This window comes from Mesocricetus auratus, unplaced genomic scaffold, assembly GCF_017639785.1.
Source record: "Mesocricetus auratus isolate SY011 unplaced genomic scaffold, BCM_Maur_2.0 Super-Scaffold_100006, whole genome shotgun sequence".
In the NCBI taxonomy this organism is placed as follows: domain Eukaryota; kingdom Metazoa; phylum Chordata; class Mammalia; order Rodentia; family Cricetidae; genus Mesocricetus; species Mesocricetus auratus.
Window position 1 is genome coordinate 10540176 of NW_024429190.1, and position 14275 is coordinate 10554450.

Genomic DNA, 14275 nt, shown 5'->3' on the forward strand with positions numbered 1-14275 from the left:
TTCCTGCCTTTGTTGGTTTGTTTTTTCTTCCATTTCTTGCATTTTTTGCTTTGTATTCCTTGCATTTTTTGCTTTATTTTTCTTCCATTTCCTGCCTCTTTTGGTGTGCTTTGCCTACCATTTCTTGAACCTTTTGGTTTGTTTTTTTTCATTACTTACGTTTTTTGCTTTGTTTTTTTCCATTTCCTGCATTTCTGGTTTGTTTTTTCTTCCTTTTCTTGCATTTTTTGGTTTGATTTTTCTTCCATTTCTTTGAGGGATTTTCCTATATCCTCTTTTAGGGCCTCTATCATTTCCATGAAGGTGGCTTCAAGGTCATTCTCTTCTGCTTCATTTGCATTGGCATGTTGGAGTCTTGGTGGTGTGGAGTCTCTAGAATTTGGAGGTGTCATCTTTGTTTTTCTGTTGCTGAGTGTGTTGCTGTATTGTCTCTTTCCCATCTCTTATCCTAGTGGGTGCAGAAAGAGCCCCTTTCTGGTATGGTGGTTAGGGGACCAGAGTTCCTTTTTGGTGGGTGCTAGCAAGTCCAATAATCTGGTAGTTCTTCTATTCCTTGTCCTCACTCTGGGACCGTGGGTGGAGAAGAAGACCTGGAATCTGGGGTGCTTAGCCTCCCACCTGGTGCCCTGGTCCCTTTGCTGGAACTGCTGGCTTCCTGGTCTCATTGGTGGAAGAGAAGACCTGGAACCTGGGGTGCTTGTCTCCCGATGGGATTGGAAGCTCTGTGCAGTTCCCAACAATCCCCAGGCACTGGAATTTTTTTACCTGGTCCTGCTGGAACAGCAGGTCCCCTGGTCTCCATGGATCTGCTGGTCTCCCGGTCTCTAATCTGCATCTTTGAGGTGGGAACACCCACCCTTAATCCGGATCTTTGTTGGTGCTAGCCCCGCCTCTCATCCGGGCCACGCCTTCTGCTGGAAGCCTATAAAGAGCTGGAAATATGGGAGTGGGTCTCTGTTGTCTGCTTGCTCTCTGCTGGTTGTCACGTCCCTCCCTTCTCTGACACGAGAGCCTGCTTGTTTGGGATTCCAGCACAGACTGACCACCGAGTGAGACATCCTGCTTGTGGAGTGAAAGCTACTGGAGACTTGGACCTGAGATTCACAGTCAGCCATAGTAGGATTAGATGGACCACAGCACGTAAGTCCTTCTAATGCCCTTCCTTTACTGTGTAGGGAGACATCCATTCTGTGAGCTCTGTTTCTCTGGAGAACCTTGACAAATGCACTAACCCACATAACTTCCTTTCAGGTTAGAGGGAAATTCTGCCTCTCACAGCAACATGGGCAGGGAATCAGGAAGCCGTGACCCAGACCCTTGCTGCCCTCCCTCCAACATAGATACAGAAAAACAGATCATCTTTGAAAGGACATCAGGTGATGAGAAGCAACCAGCAGAAAAGGGGGAGAAACTGGCTGCCCATTGCAGGAAAACCTCGGAACAGGGCACAGGTAAGGGGGCATTCTAAAGTGAGGGATGGGCAGGATGGCAGCCACAGAGAGGGAAAGATTGACAGGATTGGTAGGAAGTTGGCTGGAGGGTGGGTGGGGAACCACTTGACAGTGGTCACCAGAAGCAGATTTGAAGAAGTCCCTAAGACTCCTGGTACTGGCAAAACATTCTTAGATCCCAGGAACAGTTCCAGACAAAGTGGGTAGTCAAAGAATAGGGGATCGTGTGAGACGAGGCAGCCTGTCACCTAAACTCTCTCTGACTTTAGGATCAGAGCCAAATGAAAATGAGGAGAAGCCCAGGAATTCAGAGATCCATTCCAAACAGCAGGGTGATGGATCGGGTAAGGTTTGCCTCTGCTAGGGTGAGGGTGGCAAGGGGTGGAGTCAGAGATCTTGCATGGTCCCAAGAACCCTTAGACCTCCAGGTCTCTGGACTTCCTGGCTCTGGGCAGCCAATATTTAGGGCGGTGCTCAGCATCTTGTGAGTCCAGCTTCTGTTTGGGGTGTGGAGCTGAAGGTTTTCCCTGACAGTGCCCTAATGAACACAATCAATTTACAGCCCGCATGACAGAAAACCCAAGGAAGAGGAAACACAGTTCCAAGGACTCCAGGAAGGTCAGAAGAGGTGAGTGCTTTCTTTCCCCCAATGTGTCAAGCCCATCTGACTTACCCAAGGCTGAGGCAAGAAGGTGTCTGGGTGCCTCTGAGCACCTAGGAGAGGCCGGGTTCTCAGAGCATGTGGGATCTCAGACCAGACCCTGAGGGCCATGGGGCCCAACAGCCAGCCACCACTGGGTTCTAAAGGCTCCAGAGGAGGTTCTGGGACAAGGGTGCATGGGAACCTTCCTGCGGGTTCTCATGCTCGTGCCTTTCCACAGGAAATGAGGAGGCCTCTCACTTGGAAAAGAGACAAAGGACCACAGCAAAGGATGGGGAGTCCAAAGCCAATGGCCACCAAGAAATCGCCCGCCCCGAAGCTCAGCACACTGGCCCACCACCACTTCGGAAGAGCCTGGTGCGCTTCCTTCGGGCTATGTCCGAGGCGGTTTATGGAGACATAGTTCAGGTGCAGGCCCAGTACCGTCATTCCCCGCTCTCCCAGGAGCAGCTCTCTCTGCTCACACAGCTCTCGGGGGCTCTGAGTGCCATGACTCAGACCTTCTACAGCATGGGCACCCAGGCTGCCTATGGCTTCCCTGCTGCCGGCTGGCTTGTCCCACTCCAAAACTCTGACTCTAAGGAGCTGTCTGGGAGTGAATCTCAGAGATCTTCATCAGAAGGATGAGAGAAGATCGCAGATTTTCACCGTCCATCGGACACTTCTGGGACGACAAAGGACTGCTTCATCTACCTCTGGACCACAGCCTGAAGCTTTCACACACTGCGTGAAGAGGACCAAACACTGGTGACACGAAGAATTGGAAGTCTTACTCAGGACCATGAACAGTGTTTCACTGACCATAGGATTCAAGTGCTGCATCTGAATGGGACACTTGCTTTCTCTGTATATCTGCTGAACCTGTGTGTTTGTGTTCTAGAAGATTGTGTGTTTGTGTTTTACAGTGTGACAAATAAATTTTTGACTTACCAAGAAAGTGCCGTAGTCATTCGCTCTTTCTTTTGTAGTCTGAAGAGGGCAGACGCCCAGAAATCTAGGACTATGTCCCCTGTAGCCCAAATTCAAACCTTCCCGTCTTCTAACTTTAGTCTCCCATCTCCTGTCTCCCCATCTGCCAGCTCCCTCCTAATTTTACCGTAAGTATGCCTTTCTTCTTCAAAAGTAGAGAATGCCGAGTCTTCAATCCTACTTAGGTGGTTTATGAGTATTTAGGTGGTGTGTGAGTGTCCAAAGCTTCTTGCCACAGTGTTATGGGATTCATGGGGGATATTTGAGGTAAAGGTGGTCTGTCCATATCCCTACAGTGAGCAAGTCATCTAGAAGACATCACAGGCCAGGCATGGAGGTGACAGAGGTAACACCATCTTGTCCTGACTCTATTTGTGTTTGCTTAGACACTTGTCAGCTCTCATCCCCACAATGTTTGTCTTGACCACACATTGGATATTTCCATGGACTTGACCATGGCCCATATACATTAACTAGACTTATTAAGGCTTATACAGAGTAAACACAAAATAACTGTAGGAGGTATGTAACAATAATCATCCTGTTGTGTCTAGAATAATTGCTACGTCCATCTAGGAACACATGTTTCAAGGTTAGTTTCACCTCAAATTAATTTATAGGTAAATGATGGTCCTTGTGGATTTTGCCTTTGAACCACTGTGAGAACCTTCAGCACCAAGACATGGAGTCAGGAGCCCTGACTCAGGCAACGACTCACATACTTTTACTTCCTTGATTTCTGCATGTTTTTTGAGTAGATTTTTTCAGTTTTTGGCACACATCTGTAATCCCTGCCCTCAGAAGGCAGATATACACAGATTTCTGTCACTTTGAATCCAGCCTGGTCTATATTGTGTGTTCTAGGACTGCCAGGGCTGAGTAATAAGATACTGCCTTTAAGAAATATGTTTTATTAATATACAAACACACAGACAGCTTCACATAAGAAAGAAAATCCAAAAAATATGTAAACAATTCAAGAACAGAAACACTACTGGAAGTGAGAGTATTGACTCACTACTAAAATGACTCCAGTGCCATAATCTTATCAGAAGGTTAGATTAGCCTTTGCTGTAAAAGCCAGTGACAGCCTTTATTCTAACCTATAATCCAACCCTCTAAGCCACCCTGATGCATGTGACTTCATGGCTAGCCTGGTCTACATAGTTTGTTCCGGGACAGCCAAACCTACTTCTCAGTACTGGAGACATGGCTTTGCAGTTAAGAACTCTGGATGTCCTTTAAGACAGCCTGGGTTCATTTCCAAGCACCCTCACATTGGCTTACAATACCTGCCTGGAACTCCACTGCCAGGGCCTCCAACACCCTCTCTGGGCCTCCATGGGCACCAGGCAAGTGTGCTGTGCACAGACATACGTGCAGGCAAACCCTATACACATAAACAATGTATGAATGTTTTCAAATTTATACCAAAGTAACAACCAAAGTCCAATGGAGATAAAAGGAAATTAACAGACATCTACCCAATGTCCCATTCATAGTTTTGGCATAGAAAGTTTCCTAGCAGATCATGGCACATTCTCAACAATACACTAAATTTTGGGTTAAAATTTAATTTAATTAACAAATACAAAGGAAGAACCTATTCTAGCTCATCATTGACTCATTTGACATCTGACACCCACCACAAATACGATGAATGGTGTGAGGTATCCGCCAGATGACCTCTCAGACACACTTACCGCCAATCCAATGCTGTGTTATCCAGCCAGGGACTACTCTGGGTGTTTGGGATCCCAGTGTAGCCCCAGACTTACTCCAGGTGGGCTCTTAAGCATGGAAACCCTATCCTGGGTTGACATACTAAAGTTCATCAGGACAGTTAGCCTTCGTCAGAACTGCAGAAAGAAAATGGCTCTCAAAGGGATTGGCACTAAAAGGAGGTGTGGCCTTGTTGGAAGAAGTGTGTCACTTTGGGTGCAGGCTTAGTGTTCCCTTGCTCAAGCTTCACTTAGTGTAATAATTGGTCTAATTCCTTTCGCCTGCAAGATGCAGCATTCCCAGCTCCAGCACCACACTGCCTGCTGCCTCCAAAGCCCTGTCATGATGATCACAGACTGAGCCTCTGAAACTGTAAGCAAGCCTCCCCAACTAAAGGTGTCTTCATGAGAGTCGCCTTGGTCAGCTGTGCTGTGGTGGCGCATGCCTTTAATCCCAGCACATGAGAGGCAGACGTTGATGGTCTCTGAATTTAAGGCCAGCCTGGTCCACAGAGTTAGTTCTAGGACTACACAGAGAAACCCTGTCTTGAAAAAGAAAAATAAAAAGTTTTGTTCTGGGATTTTCTGCTGGGTTCTAGAACCGCCTTTCCCAAATGAACTTACGCAGGCTATATTAATTATGAAACTCTTAACCTGTGACTTGTGCTAGCTCTTTCTTGATTGTTAATCTGTAACGACTAATCTATCTATTTCTGCATGGTCTTATCTTACTGGAGAAAGTCTGACTGGAGTCTTCTCTTCCTAGGCTCATCAAGTAACATTCTCAGTTCACAGGGGCGAAGATGATGGGGGATATCCTTCTGTATGCTGTGAAATAATGTTTCTCTCATTGGCTGATGAGTAGAGGTGTTTCAGGCACTGGGCAGGCAGGATGTAGCCAGGCAGGGACTATAGGTGGGGCCACCAGACTTGGAGAAGGCCAGGAAGAGGAACATAGCAAGTCTGGGGAGAGACAGAGAGACAGAGAGAGATCATGTAGCTGCTGAGGAAGAAAGGGTTCTGGGGCATCACCGGTAAGCCAAGATCATATGAAGATAAAAAGATTGATAGAAATGGGTTAATAATTAAGAGAGAGCTAGCCAATAATAAGCCTGAGCCATTGGCCAAAGAGTTTATAGTTAATAGACACCTCTGTGTATTTGAAACTGAACAGCTGTGGGACTGGGCAGATTAGAAACTGAGACAGTTACTATGGATAAAAAACTGCAGCTAAAGGGGCTGGAGAGATGACAATGCAGTTAAGAGCATGTACTGTTCTTGCAAAGGACCAGAGTTCAGTCCCTAGCACTCATACTGGGTAGCTCACAACCACCTGAAATTCCAGCTCCAGGGCAATCTCATGCCCTCTTCTGGCCTCCACTATTTTTTTTAAACTGGCAACTAAAATATAATTAGTTTTATTATTTATTTTTAAAATCAATCTTAAACCACAAAGTTAGGAACTAGGAGGTTTTTAACATATAAACAAATTGAAAAAAGTAATTTGTTATTCTTTGAACTTGTTTTGCAATGCTGAAGTCAAATTCACAATCCTGCACTGTGTTAGTCTTACACTAGGAATAGTTGGTTATCTTTACATTAAGCTTTGCAGAGGTTTAAGAATATAATGAACATTTTAGCCTGGTTTGGTGGTACACTCATTAATTCCAGAACTAACGAGGCAAATGCAGATGCATCTCTGTGAGTTTGAAGCCTGTGTTGTCTATGTAGTGAGTTCCAGGATAACCATGGCTATGTTGAGAGAACCTGAGATAGATAGATAGATAGATACATACATACATACATACATACATACATACATACATATTGAATGAGATCTCGTTACCTTTGCCTCCGAAGTGCTAGAATTAAAGGCATGGAGAGGACTGTCTGCCTGGGCCTGGGCTCTGCCACTGAGGGTTCCACCCCAGCAGAGGTGGCAGGAGCCAAGTTACCATAGTTTCCTGTTCCACCCATGGAACTAGGACTAGACTGGCTGCTGGTACTTGGGGTCGACTGTGTCTTCCATCCCAGTGTCAGGAGCCAATGCTCCCTAGTCTCCTGCCCCACCCACAGGTCCAGGTAAACCAGGGCCCATTTCCAGACCACCTGCCTGGGCCTGGGCTCTGCCACTGAGGCTTCCACCCCAGCAGAGGTGGCAGGAGCCAAAGTACCATAGTTTCCTGCTCCACCAACAGAACCAGGACTAGACTGGCTGCGGGTGCTTGGGGTCTACCACTGCGTCTTCCATCTCAGAGGCAGGAGCAAACTCACCCTAGCAGCCTGGTCTCCTGCTCCACCCACGTGACTAAGACTATCAGGACCTGTCTCCAGGCCACACTCCTGTGCCTGGGGTATACCACGGGGGCTCCCATCCACCCCAGTGAGATCTAAAGCACCCCAGCATCCTAGTCCATTTTTCCACCCACGAACCAGGAAGTGGAGAGCTACCAGAACATTGGACTTGCCTACACCCAACAGAAGGGAACCCTGGTCCCACACCCATCAGGAGAGGAAGAGGCACCCTCTGGAACCCACTGCAATAATGGATGGGAAGGCGACAATATAAAAACACAAGGAGCAACAGAAAAACCAATATGAAACCGCCAGAGTCCAGAGGCCCTACACCAACAAGACTGGAACACCCCCAACACAAATGAACTAGAAGGGAATGACATAAAAAACAACTTCATGGAAATGATAAAGGCCCTCAAAGAGGATATGAGAAAATCCCTTAAAGAGATGGAAGAAAAAGCAACCCAAAAATGCAAGAAATGGAGCAAAAAACAAAACAAGAAAAAATTCAAACAGTGCAAGGGCTGAAATCTGAAATAGAAACAATAAAAAAAAAACAGTCGGAAGAATGCTGGAAATAGAAAAGCTGGGAAAACGGTCAGGTACTACAGATGCAAGCATAACCAACAGAATACAAGAGATGGAAGAGAGAATCTCAGGTGTTGAAGATACACTAAGAGAATTAGATTCATTGACCAAAGAAAATTTTAAGTCCAACAAATCCATAACACAAAATACCCAGGAAATATGGGACACTGTGAAAAGACCAAACTTACGAATAATTGGTATAGAAGAAGGCGAAGAAACCCACCTCAAACAGGCAGAAAACATACTCAACAAAATAATAGAAGAAAACTTTCCAAACCTAAAGAAAGACATGCCAATGAAGGTTCAATAAGCTTAGAGAACACCAAATAGAGTGGACCCACAAAAAAAAATCCCCTTGACACATAATACTCAAGACCACAAACATACAGAATAAAGAAAGAATATTAAGAGCAGCTAGGGAAAAAGGCCAAGTTACATATAAAGGCAAACCGATCAGAATTACACCTGACTTCTCCATGGAAACTACAAAAGCTAGAAGGTCCTGGATAGATATTCTACCAACATTAAGAGTCCACAGATGCCAGCCAAGACTGCTATATCCAGCAAAGTTTTCAATCAATATAGATGGCGAAAACAAGATATTTCATGACAAAACCAGATTTAAACAATAGATATCCACTAACCCAGCCCTACAGAAAATTCTGAAGGAAAACTCCAACCCAAAGAAGTTAACTACAACCGGAAAAACATAGGCAATAGATAATCCCACTTTACCAACAGGCAAAAGAAAAAGTGGTGGAAATCCATATACAATTCCACCAACAACAATCATTCCAAAACAAACAAGAATGAGCTATCAATGGTCATTAATTTCCCTCAATATTAATGGTCTTAACTCACCCATAAAAAGACACAGGTTAACAGAATAGATTTGAAGACAGAATCCATCCTTCTGCTGCATATAAGAAACACACCTCAGCTTCAAAGACAGACATTATTTCAGAGTAAAGAGTTGGGAAAAGATTTTCCAATCAAATGGACCCAAGAAACAAGCAGGGGTAGCAATCCTAATATATAACAAATTAGACTTTAAACTAAACTCAATTAAAAGAGAGGAAGGAGGTCACTTCATACTCATCACAGGAGAAATCCACCAAGATGAAGTCTCAATTCTGAACATCTATGCCCCAAATACAAAGCCATCCACATTTGTAAAAGAAACATACTAAAACTCAAAGCACATATAAAATCTCACACACTTGTAGTGGGAGACTTCAACACCCCACTCTCACCACTAGACAGGACCACAAGACAGAAACTTAACAAGGATACAAAGGACTAAGAGAAGTTATGACCCAATTGGGTTTAACAGACATCTATAGAAGACTCCATCCAAACACAAAAGAATATATCTTCTTCTCAGTGCCACATGGAACCTTCTCAAAAATCAACCACATACTTGGCAACATAGCAAACCTCAACAGGTACAAAAAAATTGGAATAACTCCATGTATCTGATCAGACCATCATGCCTTAAAGTTAGAATTCAACAATAACACAAACCACAGAACCCTTGCAAACTCATGGAAATTGAATAATACACTACTGCACCACTCCTGGGTCGAAGAAGAAATAAAAAAAAAAAAAGAAATTAAAGACTTCCTAGAATTCAATAATGAAGACACAACATACCCAAACCTATGGGACACTTTGAAAGCGGTGCTAAGAAGAAAGTTGATAGCACTAAGTGCCCACATGAAGAAACTGGAGAATAGTTACTCTAGAGAATTAACAGCACAGCCGAAAGCTCTAGAACAAAAGGAAGCAAACTCACCCCAGAGGAGCAGACTCCAAGAAATAATTAAATTGAGGGCTGAAATCAATAAAGTAGAAACTAGGAAAATCATACAAAGAATCAATGTAGCAAAGAGTTGGTTCTTTGAGAAAATCAACAAGATAGATAAACCTTTATCCAAACTTACCAAAAGGCAGAGTATGAACATGCAAATTAACAAAATCAGAAATTAAAAGGGAGACATAACAATGGACAGTGAGGAAATCCAGAGAATCATCAGGTCATATTTTGAAAAGCTGTACTCCATAAAATTTGAAAATTTAAAGGAAATGGACAATTTTCCGGATAAATATCACTTACCAAAATTAAATCAAGAACAGATAAGCAATTTAAATAGTCCTATAACACCTAAGGAAATAGAAGCAGTCATCAGAAGTCTCCCAACCAAAAAAAGCCCAGGGCCAGATGGCTTCAGTGCAGAATTTTACCAGAAATTCAAAGAACAGCTTACACCAATTCTCCTCAAAGTATTCCATGCAATAGAAGCAGAAGGGTCTTTGCCAAACTCTTTTACGAGGCTTCAATAACATTGGCACCTAAGCTACACAAAGACACAACTAAGAAAGAGAACTTCAGACCAATATCCCTCATGAACATTGATGCAAAAACACTCAATAAAATACTTGCAAATCGGGCCGGGCGGTGGTGGCGCACGCCTTTAATCCCAGCACTCGGGAGGCATAGGCAGGCGGATCTCTGTGAGTTCGAGGCTGGGCTGGACCGATAGCCTCCAAAACAATACAGAGAAACCCTGTCTCAAAAAAAAAAAAAATACTGGCAAATCGGATCCACATCAGAAACCTCATCCACCATGCCCGAGTAGGCTTCATTCCAGGGATGCAAGGATGGTTCAACATACGAAAATCCATCAATGTAATCCACCATATAAACAAGCTGAGAAACAAAATCACATGATCATCTCACTAGATGCTGAAAAAGCCTTTGACGAAGTCCAACACCCCTTTATGATAAAGGTCTTGGAGAGATCCGGGATAACAGGTACATACTTAAAAGCTATATACAGCAAACCAACAGTGAATATCAAACTGAATGGAGAGAAACTCAAGGTAATTCCTCTAAGATCAGGAACAAGGCAAGGCTGTCCCCTCTCCCCATATCTCTTCAATATTGTACTGAAAGTTCTAGCTAGAGCAATAAGACAACAAAATGAGATCAAGGGGATACAAATTGGAAAGGAAGAAGTAAACTTTCACTATTTGTAGATGATATGATAGTTTACATAAGTGATCCAAAAAACTCTACCAGGGAACTCTTGCAGCTGATAAACACCTTCAGCAGGATACAAGATCAACTCAATAAAATCAGTAGCCTATTATATACAGATGATAAAAGGGCTGAGAAAGAAATCAGAGAAACATCACCCTTTACAATTGCCACAAACAACTTAAATTACGTGGAGATAATGCTAACCAAACAATTGACAGACCTGTATCGCAAGAACTTTGAGTCTTTAAAGAAAGAAATTAAAGAAAACACCAGGAAATGGAAAGATCTCCCATGCTCTTGGATAGGTAGGATCAATGTAGTAAAAATGGCAATCTGCCAAAAGCAATCTACAGATTCAATGCAATCCACATTAAAATCCCAGAACAATTCTTCACAGACCTTGAAAGAATAATAATCAATTTTGTATAGAAAAACAAAAGACCCAGGATATCCAAAACAACCATGTTCAACAAGGCAACGTCTGGAGGCATCACCATCCCTGACCTCAAGCTCTATTATAGAGCTATAGTCCTGAAAACAGCTTGGTACTGCCACAAAAATAGACAGGTAGACCAATGGAATTGAATTGAAAACCCGGATATTAACCCACACACGTATGAACATTTGATCTTTGACAAAGAAGCTAAAAATATACAATGGAAAAAAGAAAGCATCTTCAACAAATGGTTCTGGCATAACTGGAGGCTGGCATGTAGAAGAATGCGGATCGATCCATGTTTATTGCCATGCACAAAAGTCCAAATGGATCAAAGACCTCAACATAAATCCAGCCACACTGAACCTCTTAGAAGAGAAAGTGGGAGGTACCCTCGAACTAATTGGTACAGGAGTCTGCTTCCTGAACATAACACCAGTAGCACAAACACTGAGATCAACAATTAATAAATGGGACCCCTGAAACTGAGAAGCTTCTGTAAGGCAAAGGACACAGTCAGCAAGACAAAAAGGCACCCCACAGATTGGAAAAAGATATTCACTAACCCCACATCTGACAGAGGACTAATCTCCAAAATTTACAAAGAACTCAAGAAGCAAGTCTACAAAACACCAAAGGATCCAATTAAAACTTGGGGGACTGAACGAAATGGAGAATTCTCAATAGTGGAGCATAAAATGGCTGAGAAGCACTTGAAAAAGTGCTCAACATCATTATCCATTAGGGAAATGCAAATCAAAGCAACTCTGAGATATCAGCTTACTCCTGTCAGAATGGCTAAAATCAAAAACATCAATGACAGTTTGTGCTGGAGAGGATGTGTAGAGGGGAACACTCCTCCACTGCTGGTGGGAGTGCCAACTCGTACAGCCACTTTGGAAATCAGTATGGAGATTCCTCAGGAAAATGGGAGTCAGTCTACCACAAGACTCAGTAATTCCACTCTTAGGCATATACCCAAAAGATGCACCTTCATACAACAAGGATGTCTGTTCCACTATGTTCATAGCAGCATTATTTGTAATAGCTAGATCCTGGAAGCAACCTAGATGCCCCACAACTGAAGAGTGGATAGAGAAAATGTGGCACATTTACACAATGGAGTACTACTCAGTGGAGAAAAACAATGGAATCTTGAAATTTGCAAGCAAATGGATGGCACTAGAGGAAACCATCCTGAGTGAGGTAACCCAGTCACAAAAAGACAAACACTGTATGTACTCACTCATATATGGATTCTAGATATGGATCAGGGGAGTGTCAACCTACAATCCCAGTGCCAGTGAGTTTGGGAAACAAGGAGTTTCCCAAGAGAGATGCATGATACACCAGAGAAGTGGAATGAGGCAAGATCTCCTGAGCAGATTGGGACTTTGGGAGGAGGGGAGAGGGAACCAGGAAAAAGAGAGGGGGATAAGAGGAGGGAAGAAGAAGAAATGGAGGAGCAGGAAGATTGAGTTGAGGTAAGAATACAGGAGAGCAGGATGAGAGATACGATAATAGATGGAGTCATTATAGGCTTGAGGAAAGAGCTGACACTAGTGAGACCTCCAGAGATCTACAAGGATAACACCAACTGGCAAACTAAGAAATAGTGGAGAGACTACACTAATAGCCCCTCCTTGATGATAAGGTTGATGACTACCCTATATGTCATCCTAGAACCTTCAGTGACTGATGGAAGCAGAGACAGATACCCACAGCTAAACCCTGAACTGAACTCCTTGAACCTAGTGACAGAGATGGAGGAGTGATGAGCAAAGGGGTCAAGACCATGATGATGAAACCCACAAAGACAGCTGACTGGATAAGGGGGGAGCTCTTGAACCCCAGACTGATGGCTGAGGGGCCAACAGGGGACTGATCCAGACTCCATGAATGTAGTGCCAGGGAGGAGGCCACAGAAATCTCTGGGGCCTTGGGTAGTAGATCAGTGTTCACCATGGTGTATGAATGATCTTTGGGAGCTCATTCCAAATAGAGGGATGCTCTCTCAGCCTGGACACATGGGAAAGGGCCTAGGTCCTTTCCTGCATGAAATTATAGACTTTGGAGATCCCCCCAAGGAGGGCCTCACCCTCCCTGGGGAATGATGTGGGGATTGGGTGGGGGGCTGGGAGGGCTGATGGAGGGACAAGGAAGGAGGGGTGGGAGAGGGAGCTGGGATTGACATGTGAAGCATTCATGCTTCTAATTTAAATAAAAACGTATATTGAGGGGGGGAAAAGGCATGGAGAGACAGCCTAATTAACAAAAGAGGAATATTAAGCCCTTTCTGGGAATAGTCAGCGATCTTCCAGGAACTTGGACCACTTCCTTCCACTCCTTCATGATTTGGTGCTTCTGGTAATGTTGGCTGGTAGGTGTCCTTAGCCTTGATAAAAGAGCCAGTCCAGTCTAGGGAAAACTAGCACTGTGTTATAGTTCTGGATGAGATATTTATTCAATTGGAAAAGTACACATTTAGCTGTGAATACTGTGTGCTCTGTGCAAACGTGTACTCGTCTGTGTGAGTATATGGGATGATAGTGGATTTTTCATCAGACCGTTTTCTCCTCAGTAATGACTTATTATTAATTATGAAAGCTTGACTGGTAGCTTATGCCTGTTTCTAATTAGCTCTCATAGCTTAAATTAATCTATTTCCATTAATTTATGTGCTTTCATGTGGCTTGTGGTTTTACCTGTCCTCCAGTATTTCTTGCTTCCTCTGCATTTCCTGGCAACCCTGCCTTTCTTCCCAGCATTCTCTGTGTCTGGCTGTTCTGCCTATAGTCCTGCCTAGCTAGTGGCCATTTAGCTTTTTATTAAACCAATAGGAAGGTGCCTTGGCAAAGATACATTTTCACAATGTACAAAAAGATTATTCTACAACATGAGATGATCTCCATATGTATGATATGCACACATATACATGTATATTCATACATAGATGTGTGTGCAGGCATGTGTGTGCCTTTGTCTATGTATTGATACATGTATATAATATATCTGGTTACCTTTGCCTCCCAAGTGCATGCACCACCACTGCCCAGGTCCTTTTTCATTTATAATTTAACATATTTAGTGTTCAACACTTTAAAATATATG

At 43.6% G+C, this 14275-nt stretch overlaps 1 protein-coding gene across 1 annotated transcript; it reads left to right on the forward strand.

The window, feature by feature from the left end:
- The first annotated feature begins 1282 nt into the window (after window positions 1–1282).
- Window positions 1283–2739, forward strand: LOC121140737 (protein FRG2-like). Its single transcript, XM_040746631.1, has 3 exons — window positions 1283–1451; window positions 1721–1795; window positions 2333–2739. The coding sequence occupies exons 1-3, from the start codon at window positions 1283–1285 to the stop codon at window positions 2737–2739; spliced, it is 651 nt and encodes a 216-aa protein (XP_040602565.1).
- Window positions 2740–14275: the final 11536 nt, after the last annotated feature.